The sequence below is a fragment of the Pinus tabuliformis genome, chromosome 3_1 (genome assembly GCF_031772625.1).
Source record: "Pinus tabuliformis cultivar Carrire ecotype Pingquan chromosome 3_1, CPIR1, whole genome shotgun sequence".
Taxonomy (NCBI): Eukaryota; Viridiplantae; Streptophyta; class Pinopsida; order Pinales; family Pinaceae; genus Pinus; species Pinus tabuliformis.
The window spans coordinates 664,036,411-664,056,744 of record NC_142301.1 but is presented as its reverse complement, the minus strand read 5'-3'; the positions used below and the strand labels follow the sequence as shown (position 1 = coordinate 664,056,744).

The following is a 20,334-nucleotide window of genomic DNA, read 5'->3' as shown; positions in this document are numbered from 1 at the left end:
TTGGGAGAAAGGACCAACAACAACACAGATGCAGAAGAAGCTGCAATGCGGATGTAGTGCTAGGAAAAAGGACCAGTAGCAGCACAGATGCAGAGGGAGCTGTCGTACAGATGCAACAGTGGCAGTGGTAGAACCATGGGCAGCAGTACAGGATGCAACAGTGCAGAGGATGTTGGGCAGGGAGGCCTAGCATCAACACAGGTACCGATGCCGGATGATTAGAGTAATACTCAGTGAGTATTGCTATAGCACAGTCCTTACTAAGAGGGAGTGTTGATTTGGGGTAGCATCGGATGTGCTCTAGCCACGAAATTTGGTGGAGAGGTTGGGGCACATGAGATCTCCAATAACTAGAAAGGGTTTGGGTAGATTCTAAACAGATCAGGAGATATTAAAATAATTAATATTTTTAATGGAGTCCCTAAGTCTATACTTAGGGAAAATAAAATATTAATGTGTATTAATATGAATCTGTGTTAGAATGGTCCAAAAAGACATGAATCAAGCCCGATCTAATCTTAGCTGTTGATTAGGGACTTAATCTCGACCGTTGAGATGTCAACAGAAAACGTATAAGAGGAGGCTTGAGGGGCACTTGGAGAACACATTGAGGGAGCCTTGTCAGTTCAATTTCTGGAGCGGGGTTTGCTGATAAATTGAATTAGTGGTCTGGAGAGCAGTTAGGAGGCAGCAAGTACGGAAAAGAGATACGGGAGATCAATGCAGAAGAGGCAGTTGCAGAGCTAGAGGAAGCCACATAGAGGCAGCAGAGACTGCGCAAAACCAGAAGGGCCTGCGTCATCCACACAGAGGCCGCAAGAGTGATGCAGAAGCCCAAAGAGGCTATGTAAAGCCTCAGTAGGCTGACGTAGAGGGTTTCAGGCTGTAGCAGAGGTCAGTAGGGCCTACGCTGGGTTTAGGGAAGTGCTGGAAGTTTGTTTATCTGTGGGTAAGCAAGTTTGGCACCCTGTTGTACAAGAAAATTGTTGAATAATAAAATCCTCCCTTGCTGCACCGGTTTTCCCACATTGGGTTTCTTCGGGGACATTAGTCCAAAAAAACTGTGTCAATGTGTGCATATTTTGTTTCTGTATTACGATGTGATATCTGCAGCAATATTTATTTTGATGTTTTTTGAAGTAATTTCATGAATAACTTATGATGAAATAAGTAGGAAAAGTAAATTAGTTGCTGCAGTGATTGAATTTTCACAATACATAGCTAAACACAGTGACAGTGATGATGGCAGAATGCCCTAGCCGCATCAAGAAGATACATTGTGGTAAGGTCACTTACGAACAGCATGGAGAGCCTAGATTAGAGGTCGAGTTGCTGTGGGAGTGCGGATTAGTTTGAGGGCTGTTTGAGGGTTCAAACAGGGCCAAGAAGGGTTGTCTCAAGGATCAAGGAGCTGTGTGTAGGGCTGTTGAGGCCAAGCCTAATCAAGGTTGTTTGGACTGCAATCAAGGGGTTTTGGAGTGAGCTGTAGATGACAGCTGAACTGTGATAGGCAGCAGGCCTAATCACCTCAGAACAAGAGACAACGTGGATAGGTTTGGGGTAGATTTGTGCCTAGAACAACAACACGGTTGAAGAGAAGTCTCCCTTGCCTAGGCTGCAGATTATAAGGGTTGCTTGATGAATCTGTTAGGGCTGTTGCAACAATCAGTCACTATAATCAGTTTCGCTGTTCGAAGACATTGGCATTGCTATGTGCTAGGCCGCAGGCCATAGCACCATAGCAAGCAACCTTGGTGTCTTATGATGAATGCTGTAAGTAGACAACATTGTATATGACAACAGTATGCATAGTGCAGCACTACACAAAGTAGCATGATGAAAGGTATGCAACATGATGATGTAAAGGGGCGCAACATGGTGTGATGCATGGTGTAGCTCAGTGATGTTGGACATGGTATGATGGTGCAACACAATGATAGGTGCCACATGGTGATGGAGTCACCTTGGAAGATTAGTTGAAGTAGCATGCCTTCAACTGAGTTCAACTACCTCCTGTGTTATCTTCTTAGAGATGATCTCTGCTCTTATTTAGATAAGTCAAAATGTTGATTTCTAATGTATATGTACTCTCTCTCTATCTCTGTTGAACTATTGAAGAACATATAAGAAGAATTGATGAAGGGTTTCCCCACATCGGTGTTTGTCCCTGGCTAGTGCCACATCTTGTGTCCTCTTGTCTTGGCTTGTCTTCTGCGATTTATGTTTATGTTCTATCTGCATTTTACCATTATGCTAAATGTGATTGCTAATTTGGAATTGATATTGAACTAATATGGAAAATTAAAGTAAAATTGCTCTCAGCATAGAGCATACCTAAAATTAACAGTGTCAGGCCTTTGTGCTGTCTCTGCTGGGCTCTGCGTGGCCTGCTCTGGCTTCTTCTCTCGCTCTCTACTTCTGCGCTGGTCTCTTGGCACTGTCTTTGCCTCTCCGTCCAGTACTCACTGCCCCTCGTTGCTGATCATTGGTTCAACTTTGCTGAGCAACCCCGCTCTAGCAAATCGAATGACTGATCACTTTGGTGTATTCTCCAACTGACCCTCAAGCCTCTTCTTATAATTTTCTCGTTGGTCCTTCAACGACCGAGATTAAATCTCTAATCAACGGCTAAGATTAGATTTGGCTTGATCCATGACTTTTGGAACTTTCTAACCCAGTGTTATATTAATACCCATTAATATTTTATTTTTCCTAAGTTTAGACTTAGGAACCCATAAAAAATATTAATTATTTTAATATATCCTAAACTGGGTACAATCTGTCCAGACCATTTCTAGATCTTGGAGACCTCATATGCTTTAGCCTCTCCACCAATTTTCATGGCTAGAGCACATCCGATGCTACCCAAAATCAACATTCCCTCTTAGCGAGGACTGTGCCCTAGTAATACTCCCCACTGAGCATCACTTTGATTATCTGGCACCAGTACTTGTGCTGATGCAAGGCCTCCCCGCCCAACATCCTTTGCACTGCTGCATACTGTACTGCTGCCCATGGCATTGCCACTGCCACTGCTGCATCTGTACGACATCTCTCTCTGCATCCGTGCTGCTGTTGGTCCATTCTCCCAACACTGCATTTGCACTGCATCCCCCTCTCATCATGCTGCATCGTGTTACGCATACTGCTCCTGCACTGCACCTCAGTTACTGACAACAACGTTTGTGGAGGTGTATTGGGTCAAGATGTGGCCAATATTTGGATCAGTTAAGGGCAGCCTGTGGAAGTCAAGGAGGAGGGGCAAATATGATGATTAGATGCCCTACACTAGTGAAAGATTCCACAGTGATTGAGTAGCAAACTTGCAGCAGAAGATTGTTGTGAATTGGGTCAAAGTGTTGACTATTGCTTGGGTCAGTTTGTGAGCTGCTTGTAGGAGGCCTTAAGAGTTGTTTGGAGGAGCCCACATGGATAGTTGGGAGGCCTACCAAGCAGCCAAGGTAACAACAGGCACTTCAGGACCCGTGTATGATGGATTGATGGTGTCCCAGGCAAGGACACATTGATGTGCCTTGATTTGTGCAATAGCTTCTCTATTGCAGAAGCAAAGGGAGAATTGGAGAAGCTTGTGGGCAACCATGTGTAAGGGTCTCCCTAGTGGGGGGATGCCCTAACTAGGTGAAAATGCTACAACGTGGACTTAGGATTGTTGGAGGGCAGCGTGAGAGAAGACCAAGTGTGGACGAGATTGGGCACTTATGGTTTGCTGGAGGATAGCGTGATAGTGTCCAAGTTGGAACCTGGTGAGCAACACCTTGATGGACAAAGGTAGTTGCGAGAGAGGCGGTTGTTGAGCTCAAAGATTGATGAACCAAAGGAGCAGTTGTGGAGCCTTAGACGACTTGTGTATGGAGAAGGACTTCTACAGCAGATGATGAGTAGTCCTCCTAGCCCATGTTCATTGTGGGAGATGGACATCTTGCAGTGATAGGTGGCAGCCCTTCGTGCCCTATGTTGGCCTTCATCGGAACAGCGCATGAAGACCATAGTGGGCTAAAGTCCCTGAGTAGCTGAGGAACAACAATGGGCAGATCGAGAGGTTTTCACCAGTGGAGCTGTGAACAACTCGACAGGAGTCTCGATGTGTTGTGGCCTTGACGGATGAACGCAAAACTAGAGAGCAGATTGGATAGCTGAGATTCAGTGGCCAGACGGACTTGGTGCATTGATAGAGGCAGGTCCTGCAGATTGGGAGCCGAAGGATTGGGCAGGTATAGGGTACGACCAAGGCAGCTGTGAGGAGCTCTACATCAGCTAGATGGTCAGAGTATCTTGTTGAGGGCAGATTGGTTGTCGATGGACTGACACCAAGCCTCGGTTTTGTATCTTGTACTAAGGGCCATTATCCGTAGTATGGGAGCACTAGACTATTGTACTATATGTTGTTAATATAACGAAGTTGGGTTGAAAAATTAGAAAGTTGTCTATGTTCTGTGCATTTGTGATTTACTGCTTTATATTACTGTCGTGCAAAGTAGTTTATGGTTGAGATTCTTGGTTTGGTAGCGTCAGTGATTTTAAGACTCTAACGTAGACCCAAGTTCATGGAAATTCAACATACATGGGGACACGTTGCTTCGTTGGAAGGAATGTGAGAATCCAGAATCCTGTATCCAGGAAAACAAAGTAACATCAAATAGATATCCATTCAAAATTAAAACCATTATTTATACATCATCAAATATATAGAAGATTTGATGGAATAGAAAACGTATTCTAACATATGAAAAATGCATGAAAAGAAAACTAGCTAGTGACAGAAATAAAATCCTATCTAAGAGAGTAGGGTTATAGATACAATACAAAGGATGCCCTATGGCATCAGATCTCATCCCTGTGACTCAATCTGGAGAACTTGTCTGCTCATAAGTGAATCCATAGGCTGCTTATTAGACGTCCCCTCTTGAATTATGATCCTCTTTGGTTGATGAAGGATCTCATCACTGCATCGCATATCGTTATCAAATTTGACCCTTTTCCTTTTCTTGTTCGTGAGGTAGGATAAAAAAGCATCTAGAAAGTCTGAAATTCCTGGTTTTGAACTAAGGGAAAAGAGGTGAAAGAAGTAGAGCATGATCCAATTAAAGAAGTAACTCAAATGATCAAAGAAATGAGAATTGAGCATGCTAGAGAAATGAATGCCATGCAAGCTACGCTAATTCAAATGGAATGAAATCAAGCTTCAAAATATTCAGCCTAGAAATAATAAGAACAATTGGGGTAATAATAATGCATGGCCGAAAAGGAGTCCTCCCAATAGGCAGAGACCGCCGTATCCACTTGAATCCACCAATGTGGTTGATCAACCTGTCCCTTTCTGTAGGCCTTGTGAAGGATTTCATGATGAAAGCTCATGTGCCATCGCTAGAAGGATCTTAGACGAAGGAACAAGTGAACAAGTAAATAATACTAGTCAGAATCTCCAAAGGATAATTGTTGTAAGGAAACGATCTCTTCTTCATGTTGACCACACTTTGTCAACAGAACCGAAAGGAATTGACCATGGTCTAACCAAACACAAGGTCTAGGACACCTAATACAGGGCCTCACATGGTTGTTACAAGGCTTTGACTTCTGACCTTGGGCTTACAATGGTGTGAAAAATGCTGCAAAAATATGTGTACACTTGCTGACATAAGGAGTAACACTTCCCATCAACATTTTTGACACCTCAAAGGCAATGTGAGTTGTTTGGTTGTTCGCAGTCATGGATACTTGGGCTCAATGGTGTCAACTTCGCTGCTTGTAGCTTTTTTGCCACAATTATTCCTTGGCAGTTCCATTTCAATGAATTGGCCACCTTTGCTGCAAATTTATTTGTTGCTACCTCATTGTCACTCACCTATTTGCTTAAAATGGATGCTAGGGCGTTTTTAGAGGAATTGGGGTTGGAGTTTTGGTAGGCCCTTGCAGCAATATGACTATCGTTGGCTTTACTTGTTGTTGCATTAAAGATATTCCCTAGCCTTAGTCCTCAATGTGAGATGTATGTCTGTTGATCCGGATTATAGGTGGGTGTAGCTTCACAGTGTTTGGTCAATTCAGTTGTCTTATAAGCTGTGAATTTCTGCTTGGCTTGTTATCTACTAGGGGATCCCCTCTATAGCCAGAATGGAAGAGTGGGCCGTCAGACGGACTTTTCCCTTTTTGTCACTGTTTTGAGATGGTGAAACATATTTTTTGGGATTCTATATGGCTAGGAGCTGTTGGGCATTCATTGAAGATTATTGCTTGGTCGTCTTCTATGGGCTGAATCATTCATGAGCAATGTTCTTTGATGACAGCATCTATCTAGTTTGCTTTGATGACAACCGCTCTCTAGTTCGCTCTTTCTTCATTATAATCTGGCAGTGCTTGAGAGTTCCGTCCTTGTTCAACCTTCAGATTCTCCGGCGTTGGTTTGTTTTTTAGGCTATTTGCATTTTGTGCTATGTGGCATAATGAATATGTCACCCCTTGTTGGACAAGGGTGCTTTGCTTATCAAAGATGCTCAAGTATTAGATTCTGTAGCTTATTCAGACTTTATTTGAGCACCGGTTGCTCTATGGAAGAGAACATAAGCTCCATTGTATATACCCTTTCACTTTTTTCGTTGATGTTCATAAATATTTTTCTGTGATGCATTTTCTAAAAAAAGGAATATGTAATGTTCCTTGCAATATCTCTGGCAACTCCATTGTCAAGTAAAAATTAAAACCACAAAGTTTTGGTCTAGTGGCAAACATTTTGTGTTGGATGAGCACACAATTTCTGTTGTCAAGTAAAACTTAAGACTATAAAGTTTTGGTCTAGTGACAAACATTATGTATTGCACAAGGGCACAATCTCTATTCAATAAAGGCTCACATCAGCTGCTCATATATGTAACTTTTAATTTGGAATTATATGAATGCTTACAATGTGGGTTTTCATGCCTTCTTTAGAGGGAGCTGAATCTAATCAATTCTAACACACTACTCAAGCTTCTTGTGTACATAATGTTTGATGCATTTTTGAGACCATTAAATCTACATTGGTGTAAACTGAATACTATTTTGTTTTTTCTTCATTAATCCCAATTTTAGTCATGAACATTGTGCATCTTTTCAATGCAATGTTTAGCTTATGAATTAATTATTGTTCTTCATAAAATTGCTCAAAATTTCAGGGGTTGGCAAAAGTAAAGCACATCACTGAGGAACCAAATGAAGCTGATGTACCTGAGTTGAAGGAAAATTGCAGTGATATGCCTAATGAGCATAAAGTTTGTGAAGAGAGTGCCAGAGAGGGAGTTCTAAATGATAAGCATCAGGGTACATATGAAGTTGGAACAAAAGGAATGAGGGATGGTGATGCAGCAGATTCAGTAGATATGTCAGTGAATATTGAAGACCAGGGAGCTGTGGACATGCCTCCAAACACCGTGGAAACTGACATACAAAATGATGAGCCTGATCTGGGTGAACCTGACATCAAAACAGTCTCTCTCTCTCTCTCTCTCTCTCTCTCTCTCTCACACACACACACACACACACACGTGAAAAAGTACAGCAAGAAAATGGACCTAGTTTGTATGGCCATGAAGGATATTAGGGCTGTCTTTCAAACATCAACAACTAGCTATCTGTCCTTTCAGTGGATTTTAATTTTGTGGTTAACTTTTGTAAACTGCCAAACCATTCAGTTTGTGTCACCTGTATATCATACTGCATCTCATCTTGAATCTTCAAAACCTGTTCAATTTTATTCTCCATGATGTTCCTAAATTAAAGGAAGAAGACTTTCCTGTTTTCTCTGCTAATTAAATTGAAATCAAATATTGGTAATGAATTATGTCTCTAGATGCATTAGTCTATTTACTATTGTAATGCTTTTACATATTTTTATGCATTTAGATCTAAGGAAGGTAGCTGACAAGCAGAGTTCCGCCTAAATCTAAATTACTTTAACATACTATTCAGCTTAGCCAATACCAAGCTTCTCCAAAGCATAGACCAATCTATCTAAATGCAAGTTATCCATCTTCAATAGTCTTGGCTGAAATTCAGTGCTAATCCTTTTCCAAAAGCAATTGGCATGAACATGATTAAAGAATTATATTTCTTGAGCAGATTATGCAATATGACACTTCTGAAAATGAAGGGTCCATCTTGATAAAACTGGTAAACCAAACAGCATAGAACCATTTATAATCTTGTAATTAGTATTTGTTACTTTACCAACTCGCACTTAATAATAAAATCCTTAATCCACAGGGTGCAACCTAAGAGGGGACTACTAGGATGGTCACCACTATTGCCTCAGCAACCTGTCCTCTCACTTGAGGTTGGCTCCTTTCCAACTCAAGGGAGGTGGCCCTAGGTAGGATTACTAAAGCTATAGCAGCAAAGCTCAATGTTGATTTGAAGGGATAACTCTAGTAAAACAATGTCTTTGTAGTATAAAGTAGTAAAATAATGATAGAGGGATCAAGAGATTAGTGCCAATTTGACAAATCTCAATGTTGATTTGAAGGGATAACTCTAGTAAAACAATGTCTTTGTAGTATAAAGTAGTAAAATAATGATAGAGGGATCAAGAGATTTGTGCCAATTTGACAAGGGAAAATGGAGTCAACGAAAAGAATACTAAGAGGGCTTTAAAGTGTGAAAATTCCTTGAAATGCATCAACTGAAACTATTTCTTCTAACTGATAAATTAATTATGCAGTTTACTTCTTTTACGACAAAATAACTAAATATTCACACTACAATTTCTTAAAGAAATAAAATACTATAGAAGAAAACATATGAACTGAGAAATGCTATCGCACATAAAATTTGACACAATTTGGACAATTGTCCCCGGAAAAATCCAATGTGGGAAAACCGGTGCAGCAAATGAGGGTTTTATTATTCTGCAGCAGTGAATTCTAGGTACGATAAATTTGGATGCCCAATTGGCTATCCAATCTGAGAGAAATATTGGCAAAATAACTTGTGGGAATTTAATCTCGTCTCCAAGGAATCCTGGCTCAAATTGACAACTCAAAAGCAAGTCGTCCAAACCTTATGCGCAGGCTCTACGTCACCTTTGCGCAGCCTGCCACACACTCAACCCATAACTGATGGTAATTAATTCGTCCTGCTTGCTGCTGACTGAGAAAGTGTTTTTCCTGCGTCCAGGAAAATCCTCTCGGCTTCTGGAAAATGAAACGACCTCCTCTCCAACAAAACCGAATTGCTCACTGAAGCAACTATGCAAGCCTTGCGCTGCTTCCGAGAGAAATAATTCAGCCTCCTCTCTTGTCTCTCTGGAACTAGAAAATATACCTCGGGATCATTGTCTTTGCCCCTCTCTACCCCTTTGTCCTCTCTCTGGCTTGAACTCTGTGAATGGCTAGCTCGAACTACCCAAGGAACTCTCACCGTTGGCTCTCACTCACTGTGGTGTGTCTTTCTCCATCTACTCATCGACCTTTTCCTATAATCTCCAATCGGGACTCCAATGGCCAAGAGTAAAACTTAACCGATGGCTGAGATCATTTCCGAGTCAATCCGTGTGATTTTATAGAGAATTCTCACCTTTCTCAATTAATTACTATTAATTAAACAGTTTTCCTAAGTTAGACTTGGGAAAAATTTAAATATGGTCAATTAATTTAATTGAGCTCTCTCTAGGTGGAATTTCTAGAAACGATTTCTGGTTTTTGGAGAACTCCCGTGTTTTAGCCCCTCTATAAATTTCGAGATTAGAACACCATCCGATGCTACAAAACTAACACTCTCTCTTAGCGAGGAAGGTGTTCTCTCTCTAGTGTTGCATAATCTGCCACAACACCATATCTCTGCAACATCCTCCTTACATGTTATTGATGTTTGACAACTGTAGTTTCTTGCCACTGTCCACTAACCACTGTGTTAACGTTGATTCATTCGCCACACACTGTAGCTGAACCATGTTGCTTCTGTGTTGCTACTGACACTGCATTGTTCAACTTGGACTATTGCCAACTCTACATCTGCACTGCATCTCAACCAACACTCCCTCTCAATTTTTGTTGCAACTACTGCGACTGAGATATATCCAAAACACTGAATCAATTGTGTCTCTATGTTGCAACTGTCTCCTGATTATCTGATTGCTACTAGCCTCTGCTTTGTCTATTGGGAAATCTGTGTTGTTGTTGACTCTGCCATTGAGCCTCCTACTTTACTATCAACACTTTTCTGCGCTCCTTAGCATCTTGACTGCAACTAGCCTACAACTGTTAGTTTGGAATCTGATTGCACCAACTGACACTAATTCTCCTGATACTATATACTATGGGCCCCTGTAGAAAAGGTAATGATCCATGGGGAAACACCATCCGATGCTCACCTCAATGGACCCTGCCCAAATCTCTATGCAACTCTATGATTAAAGCTCCATATTGCCCCACCTCACTCATGGAGGTATAGTTGCATACATGGCGAATTGATCCTCCCACTGGGAAGACACCTGGTTTATCTCTGCGGATGCTTCTACCTGATCCTGCTTCTACTTCTTGTCCTTCCTTTGAGGACACTGAGTACTATAGTGGCCAAACTCGCCACACTTGAAGCACTTGATCTTAGATAGATCCTTTTTCTTCTTCTTCTCTCCCTGCGAGTCTTGTCCCTGACTAGGACCTTTTGCTTTCCCTTTTGATGCAAGGGCCACATTGTCTTCCTCCTTCACACCTTTCGATCCCTTGCTGTTGCTACCGCTGATGGAGCTCTTTACTAGAGATCACCTCATCTCTTCTTGTTGTAGGTCTGACCACATTTGGTCCCCCTGGGTAATTTATCTCATCCCAAAATGCCCTGAATGAAGATTTCCCATTCCTCTGAGACACTGTTCAGGGCCAAACGCACAAGCTCTATAGTTTGAGGTGCTTCTCCTATGGCTACAAGCTGATCCCAGATATCTTGAATTCTGGTGAGAAAGGGATCTATGCCTTCACCTTCTACATCCTAGCATTTTGCAGATTTACCTTCAAGAACATCTTCCGTTGCTCGGAAATATTCTGATATAGCCCTGCGAGAGCATCCCACATCTCCTTGGTTGTGTTCTTGCCAGATATGTGTGAGACTATATTGTCTCAAACTCCATCCAAAATCATCAACTTCACTTTGGACATCTCTTTTTAGAAAGTCATTCATTGTTGCTGGTATGTAGATTCTGCCACAAGATTGTCTGCATAAGTTTTCAGACCCTGCTCATCCAACAGAAAGGACATTCTGGCCTTCCAGATGATATAGTTGGAGGCATCATCCAATTTGCCCTAATCTCTAAGCTCGACTGTGGCCATTTATGCAAAAAACACTAGAGATTTATTTGAAACCAACTAGAGCCTTCTATACCTAGAGCATGTTGATTTGGGGTAGCATCGGATGTGCTCTAGCCATGAAAATTGGTGGAGAGGCTAAAGCACATGAGATCTCCAAGACCCAGAAATGTTTTGGGCAGACTCTAACCAGTTTGGGAGATATTAAAATAATTAATATTTTTAATGGAGTTCCTAAGTCTAGACTTAGGAAAAATAAAATATTAATGGGTATTAATATAAAACTGTGTTAGAAGGTTCCAAAAGTCATGGATCAAGCCAAATCTAATCTTAGCCGTTGATTAGAGATTTAATCTCGGTCGTTGATGGACCAACGAGAAAAGTATAAGAGGAGGCCTTAGGGTCTATTAGAGGACAGTCCAGAGTGATCAGTCATTCATTTTGCTAGAGCGGGGTTGCTAAGCAAAAGTGAATCAGTGATCAATAGCGAGGGGCAATGAATACATTGCAGAGAGGCAAATTTAGTACCAGAGAGATAGCGCAGAGCCTGGAGAGGTTGACGCAGAGGTAGTTGGGTGCTATGCAGAGGCAGCTGGGAGTTGCGTAGAGCCAGAAGAGGCCAGCGTGGGTGACGCAGAGGGTCTAAGGGCTGACGCAGAAGCTTCAGTAGCTGCGCAGAGGCTAGTAGAGCTGACGTAAGGCCAAGAGGCAGCACTGGGAGGATTTTCGTGGGGCAGACTGGGTGCTGGTGAGCCGGATAGGGTGACGCAGTCCCTATCAGAGTGACGCAGAGCAATGGAAGCTGCAATTGTTGCTGTGGGATCGTTCATCCGGTGATTAATCAGCGGAAATATCTGTCTTCGAGGAGAGGTACTACTGTCGAGGGCATTCTCTGTTGGGTGAACCATTTCTGGCACCCTAGTTGTATTATGAAAACTGCATAATAATAAAACCCTCTGAATAGCTGCACCGGTTTTCCCGCATTGGGTTTTTCTGGGGACATTGGTCCAAAAATAATGGTGTCACTTGTGTGCTTGTTTTCTTTCAGTTGATGATCTGTAGATGTTGATACTGTACTTGTGTTTATTTTTAGTATTTACATGGTAAATAACTTGTTAAGTAATAAAAAAGTAGGAAGAAATAAACCAGATAGTATATGAAGAATTTCTAATGGGTTAAACTTAGAAATTCCAACATGGTATCAGAGCGTGGTTGTAGATCACAGGATAACTGAAGGCATCAGCTAGCAGAGCAATAACACCAGATTCAATTGTCCTGAGTGATAGATCTGATCCGTGCAGAAGGCGACAGAGGAAGGAGTGACGCAGAGAGACTGCGTCATCAGTCTGGGCCAGAGAGAGGCCAGCGCAGAGGCTATGGGAGGCAGAATCAGTCTCACGCAGAGGCCAGGAGGGCTGACTCAGTTGGCTGAGGGAGCTGATTTGCTGGTGCTGGGATTGCGCAGAGCCAAGTGGCTCAATCCTTAAGTTGCTGGAGTATAGGAGGCTGTGGGTCAGAACAATACTTAACAGGGCAAGACCAAGGTGTAGTTGCTACCGAGGCAGATTTCTAGCCAAGGATTCTAGATCAGTGGTGCAGTTGCAAAGACGATCAGAGTGGGGCAACTTGACGTTGGCAAAGGGATTTCCAGAAGGGAAATCGAGACTCAGAGGGAGTCGAACCGAGAACTTCCAGACGGGAAGTTGAGAAACTCAATAGGAATCGAACATCGGACTTCCAGGAGGGAAGTAGAGAGACTCGAAGGAATCGAAAGAAGAGCAGTGAGATGGCTGTGAATGGGCTGAGAGATCAGGATAGGTTGTATGAAGCGTCCAACTTTGTGGTCTGGAAGGCCAGGATCTTGTCCATTCTAGATAGACATCGCCTCAAGGGCTTCATCACGAGAGTGATAGCTGTCCTAGTTGACCCAGTAGCTAATAAAAGGTACGAGGAGGCAATGGCTAAGGCTAAGTGCATCATCCTTGATGGGGTCCAGGATCATGTGGTACTACATATTGTCGAGAAGCAAACAACAAAGGAGATGTGGGATGCCTTGAAGACATAGTACCAGCATACTTCCGTGCAGAGGAAGATGCTCTTGGAGAATCAACTAAGGGCATACCAGATGCAGAAGGGAGAGCAGATAGATGTCTTCCTCGGTTGCTTGAAGGTGCTTTGTGACCATCTGACTTCCATAGGGGCCACGCCGAATGGGGAATTGATGATGAGGACCACACTGAACGCAATTCTAAGGATTGGGAGGTATTTGTCCAGAGCATACTTGATCCAAGTGGATATTGGTGGCCACTTGCCTATTCCACTTGGACCCCCAACACTGTCTCTTTCAGTTTTTCGGTTTCCTTAATTGTAGCACAATTTACTATTTTTGGCAGTTTTTCGGGTCCTGAACTTCCGGAGTTGTTTTAAGGCCCTAAACGATGTTTTTAGGGAAAATGGAGAGATCAGAAACACCCGAAACCAACTTGTCTGTGTATTTTTGTCTTTCTCTTCGAGATCTTTGAAATGAGGTATTATGATAGCCAAACGGAGATCGTATGCCAAAGTTACGACCCCGGGAAGTTGATGTACCAATTTACCCAAACGGGGCCCACAGTTTTGGCGCTTCATCTCCTAGGGTTAGGTTTCTGGATGTTTAAGGTTTTCCATTGTTTCTCAATAATAAATAGGCCTTTGAGCCTCATTGTAACATGGTTCAAAGGCATGTAGCGGCCACATCTCTTTTCAGAGATAAGATACCATCGCCTAAGCTAGTCTTATTTCCATTCTGTTCGTAAGCATATTTTAGTATTTGATATTAATGAAATGAAATGTTATTTCTACTGCATCTTTGTATTTATGGTTATATCTGTAATTTGTTGTATTCCTGTTTAAATTCGGATCAGTGGTATCAGAGCGGTCTGCTCTTTCTCTGTTTTTCTTGCATGTCCCCAACGAGGTCGGGATATAAGGAGTTAGGGCTTGAACTGGTCGAACCTTTGCAAGACTAGCCTCGCAAATCCCGACAGCCTCCCATGGCAGATGAAAAGAAAGACGAGGGGGCAGGAGATCCTATCAAAATCTTGCTCGAAGAAGCCCTTGAGTGACAAAGGAACGTGATGATGGACAATTTTGTCCAGATCCTTCAGCGGCTACCAAGGGCGACGCATCTACTTCCGACAGCTACTCTAGAAGCGCCACACCCTTTAAGGTACAAGTTAACTTTGATGTTCCCATATTTGAGGGTCAGATAGATGCAGACGCTGTAGATAAATGGTTAAATTTGCTAGAAGGATATTTTCCGTTCATGATTTTTCTAACTGGGAAAATATCACTTTTGCACTTCTCAAACCAGCCCCCCACGTCAAGGACTGGTGGGAAACCTACTGTGAGCAGAAGGATGAAAGTATGAACTCATTGTTTTCAGCCGCACCCACTTGGAACTCATTCCTAGATGCCATCAAGGAGTAGTACTACCCTGTTGGGAGCTATGAGGATAAATACATAAAGTGGACAATGCTGTGACAGGGAAGGGACCAAGATGTACCGAAGTTTACCAATGCTTTTCATACCCTTCGCACGAAGTTGGGTATCAAGGATTTTGAGAACCATTTGGTTCTCAACTACCGCCACTGCCTACACAGGTACATCCAGGATGAGATGGAGTTCCTGAACATCGCCTCGCTCGACATGACATACCGATATGCCGTCAAGATCGAGCAAAAGTTTAAACAGAAGAAGCGAGACTTTGGATCTGCGAATCCGAAGGAAGGGAAAGGTACCCCCACACTGCGGAACAAAGGACAAAGTCAAGGCGGGGCGGCCCAGGACAACCCGCCAAAGCCGCAAGCAAAGACCAACACTGCAAAGCCGAAGGACACGGGAAAGTGGTGTGAGTTCCATAAGAGCTCCACCAACAACACAAGTGAGTGTCGGGCCAAGGAGTCACTGGTGGCCGAGCTAAAGGCTTCGGAATCAGATGCATGTTTCGACTTTGAGTCAGAACTCAACAAGGGGAATGACGAAGGGAAGCAGATTATTGATGCGGAGCCCAACTCCATCGTTGCCACCACAAAGATCTAGAAGGAGGAACCCAAAGATCCAGAGGAGGAGGAGCGCCTCTTCCACTCCCAGATGCGAGTAAAGGGTTCCCCACTACAATTGAATGTCGATAGCGGGAGCCAAAAGAACCTCATTTCGGCAAAGGTCGTGAAGCGGTTGGGCTTACCGACCACAACACATCCACAACCGTACACCATCAGGTGGCTTCACCAAGGACGAGATCTTTGCGTGAGCCAGCAGCGCCGCCTTCCATACAACATCAAGCCCTTCACGGATGAGGTATTATGTGACGTTGCTCCCCTTGATGTTTGTGATGTATTATTAGGCCAACCATACTTATGGAAACAACATTCTGTGTACGAGTCAAGGCCTCGTGCTGTTATTGTTAGTTTGGGAAATAAGTTGTACAAAGGTACCGGAGGTAGCACCGCCTACCACCATCTCTTTGGTTACTACAAAACAATGCAGTAAGCTCATTTCCAAAATCGGGAAATTTGTTTACCTGATGATACGCCCTTAGGGAAAGAAGAAGACAGTGGCCATGACCTCCAGACAGGGCCCCTCCGCACAACAACTATAGATGGACAAGGTTGTGGAGGAGTATGAGGATATCTTCACCTCCCCCGCATCGATCTGACCCCAGGTGCGCTGCTGCCCAATGGACTAATCTATCGGAGCTTGGTTTTGTAGAACGATGAAATCAAGAGGTAGCTTCAGGAGCTGCTGCAGAAAGGTCACATCTGGCCGAGTTCATCCCCTGTGGGAGCCCGATCGTGTTGGTACAGAATAAGGATGGGACTTGGAGACATTGTATTGACTATCGGGCGCTGAACAAGATCACTGTCCGGAATAGGTACGCGATCCCACGAATTGATGACTTTCTGGACCAATTGAAGGGGGGAAAATATTTCAGCAAGATCGACTTGAAGTCAAGATATCACCAGGTACCAATCAAACCCTCTGATGTGTGGAAGACTGCCTTCAAAGCTAAGGAGGCCTTTTTGAATGGTTGGTTATGCCTTTCGGGTTGACGAATGCTTCTGCAACCTTCATGAGGCTGATGGATGACATCTTGCGGCCATTCACCAACTCATGTGTAGTGGTATACTTGGTTGGCATTCTGATTTTCAACCAGAGTTGGGAAGAGCACCTCCACTACATCCGACAGGTTCTCCAAACACCGTGGCAACTCAAGCTATGTGCCAATTTGGAGAAATGCACTTTTGGCATGACCCAAGTTCTATATCTGGGATACATTATTGATGAACGGGGGGTGCATGTGGATCCAGCCAAGATCCAAGTCATCTGGGATTGGCCAGCTCCAACCACTTTGATAGAGCTCCATAGCTTTCTGGGTCTTGCTAATTTCTACCACAGGTTTGTGTTGGGATTCTCTCATATCACTTGGTCCTTGAGTCAAGTCACCAAGGGAGGAGCGAAAGCAAAATTCTTTTGGTCTGAATCTCAACAGAAGGCATTCACAGAGTTGAAACATTGCCTTTGCTCTGCACCAGTGCTCACATTACCAGACTTGCAACAACCATTTGAGATTGAGACAGATGCCTCTGACTATGCTATTGGGGCAGTCCTTACTCAACAGGGGTATCTAGTGGCATATCACAGTGAGACACTTTTAGACACAGTCTGGAAGTATCCCACTTATGACAAAGAGATGTATTCCACTGTGCAAGCCTGCCAACAATGGAAGCATTACATTTTGGGGAAGGAAACGGTCATCCACACAGACCACCGGCCCCTGCAGTTCATACAGACGCAAGGGAAGTTGCAGAATGATCACCATTAGAAGTGGTCCACATACTCGCAATAGTTCCATTTGAATATCAAGTATAAGAAGGGCAACACCAATAATGTTGCAGATTGCCTCAGCCGACCACCGATCATGGCGTTAACCACCGTGGTCAACTCTTGTGGGTGCGAGACTTCTGATTGGCCACTTCTCTACAAAAGCAACCCAGAATTCGGCCACATACCAGACACTCTTAGAAGGTCAGCAAGTTCCAGATTTTCACCTCCAGGATGCTCTATTATGCCACCTGGGACACGTTTGTGTTCCTTCAAGAGAGCGTGCCAAGATGATTTGGGAAGCACACTACAGTCGGGCCGCTGGGCATTTTGGGGTCGAGAAAACGGTGGCAGTACTACAGGAGTATTTCTATTGGCTGAATATTCGACAGGATGTCGAGAACTACATCAGATCTTGCATTGCCTGTGCCATTTCCAAACCGACCATCAAGAAGCAAGGCCTCTATACTCCGCTACCTACCCCTAGTTGACCTTGGGAATCATCTCCATGGATTACATGTCGGGCCTTCCTTCTACTAAGCATGGCAATGACTGTGTTTTTGTAGTCATTGACAGATTCTCAAAGATGGCCATAATGGCGGCCTGGAAGAAGAATATCACAACGGAAGCCACTGCTAAACTCTTCTTTGAATGAGTGTGGGTACACTTTGGGATCCCACATTTTTTCATCCCATATCGGGAGAGCAGGTTCTTCATTACATTTTGGTCCAGTCTTTGGTCAATGCGGACACCAAGCTCACTAAGTCCACAATTTTCCATCCCCAAACTGATGGCCAGACAGAGGTATTCAACAAGATGATCGTCCACATTCTGCGCATGTACAACTCAAAGCATCCACACACATGGGATGAGAACCTCCCCTATGTCCAGCACAACTATAACCGGGCTCTCCATAGCTCGACTGGCCACAACCCTTTTCAGGTGGGCTTGGGATTCCAGCCACTATGTCCCATTGATGTGGCCATGCCATTTGCAGCTACTCATGCAAATTCGGCTCATGTCCAGTCCGAAACTGATAAGGCAAACAACTTCATTGAGCACATCCAACATATCCGCCAACAGGTCCACGACATTCTGGAGAAATCAAATGCCAAGTACAAGCAACGACATGATCAATATCGGGTGCCACACAAGTTTCAGGTGGGTGACAAAGTCTGGTTGCATTTGCAAAAGGAACGCCTTACTAGAGCCTATCGGAAACTCAGACCACTCCGATATGGTCCTTACACCATTACCAAGGCGGTGGGAGACAATGCATTTGAGCTCAGCATTCCCCCATTCCTTGGCCTGCACCCAGTGTTCAATGTGGACCGCCTTCGACCATACTTCCCACCATTGTTAGACACATCAGACATTGTAGAACATCTCACACCTACAGAGTTAAATCTAGATTGCATGGAACAAGCCACAACTGATTGGATCATGGACACGCAGATCAAGAACACCCGACAGCAAAGCATCCAACTATATCGAGTTGTCAAAGCAGACCAACTCCTTCATTAGGGCAAGTGGCTCACTAGGGACCAAGTTCAGCAGAAGTTTCCTCATCTCATGGAGGAACTCAACGCAATGGGGACCATTGCTTCCTAAGGGGGGAGGAATGATCCAGGTGGATATTGGTGGCCACCTGCCTATTCCACTTGGACCCCCAACATTGTCTCTTTCATTTTTTAGGTTTCCTTAATTGTAGCACAATTTACTATTTTTCGCCGTTTTTCGGGTCTTGAACTTCTGGAGCCGTTTTGAGGCCCTAAACGACGTTTTTGGGGAAAACAGAGAGACTGGAAATGCCCCAAATCGGCTTATCAGTTTGTTTAGAGATTGCAAAACATCTCAAAAGGACCAGGTTCAACATAAATTTCCTCACCTCATGGAGGCTCTGCACGCAATGGGGACCATTGCTTCCTAAGGGGGAGGTATGATCATGGTGGATATTGGTGGCCACCACCTATTCCACCTAGACTCCTCAATCAGTTTCATCTGTTTTCTTAATTGTAGTACAATTTACTATTTTTGGTAGTTTTTTGGGTCTTGAACTTCCAGAGGCGTTTTGAGGCCCTAAACAAAGTTTTAGGGAAAATGGAGAGACTGAAAATGTCCCAAACCGGCTTATTGATTTATTTTAGGCCTTTTCTTTGAGATATTTGAAATGGGGTATTATGATAGCCAAACGGAGATCGTATGCCAAAGTTACGACCTCGGGAAGTTGATGTAGTACCAATTTACCCAAACGAGGCCCAGAGTTTTGACGCTTCATCTCTTAGGGTTAGGTTTTTGGATTCTTAGGGTTTTCCATTGTTTCTCAATAATAAATAGGCCTTTGAGCCTCATTGTAACATAGTTCAGAGGCATGTAGCCGCCACATCTCTTTGCAGAGATAAGATACCATCGCCCTGGCTAGTCTTATTTCCATTCTGTTTGTAAGCATATTTCAGTATTTGATATTAATGAAATGAAGTGTTATTTCTACTGCATTTTTGTATTGGTTATATTTGTAATTTGTTGCGTTCTTGTTTAAATTCGGATCAATACTGGGCATGACGAGTTTTCCAGATTGGGAAGAACTGTGGGCAGCTCTTCGTCAAGAAGAGATCAGAGGATTGACCAAGGCGGGGAGTAGCGGCAAAGGGGTCAGAATCAAGGAGGAAGAGGAGGATGTGTCTCTGGCATCGACGGGAAAGTAGGAGAAGAGGAAGAAGAAGCTCTCTAAGGTCAAGTGCTTCCATTATGAGGAACTGGGTCATTTTGCGAACCAGTGTCCTAGGAAGAAGAGTAAGGGAGAGGCTTCTGAGACCAAGGCAACGCTTGTAAAGGCGGAGAAATAAGTCGAGGAAGAGGATGATTGTGCCATGTGTGCTCATGTGCCACTTGAGAAGAAGTGGGGAGACATCGAGTTGTAGTCAGGAGGACTACAGGCAGTGGGGCAAGATCCTTGAGGTACCTAGCCTCTTGGATTATACCTTGCTATGGGAGCCCCGAAGAGGAGTAGCAAGACTGGTGGATGTTGGTAGAGATGGATGTGGATGAGGCGGCAGAGAGTGCTACAGTGCAGGAGTCTCGGGGCAGCGTAAGGCTAGCAAGCTGCAATAGTGCGAGAGGCACGGGAGTGTTGCAGCACTGCAGGATGGCACAGAGAGGTGTGCAACAACGCGAGATGCAGGGA

The 20,334-nt window shown here is 43.8% G+C and overlaps 1 protein-coding gene across 11 annotated transcripts in view; it reads left to right on the top strand.

Moving 5' to 3' along the window:
• The window catches only part of LOC149188857 (uncharacterized), a 405,877-nt gene that overhangs the window by 137,961 nt on the left and 247,582 nt on the right, over positions 1–20,334 (top strand). For all 11 annotated transcript variants that reach the window (XM_089411721.1, XM_089411722.1, XM_089411716.1 and 8 more), the window contains one exon: positions 7,170–7,481. In XM_089411721.1, the coding sequence (XP_089267847.1) occupies positions 7,170–7,481 (312 nt within the window). The remainder of the gene's footprint in view (positions 1–7,169; positions 7,482–20,334) is intronic.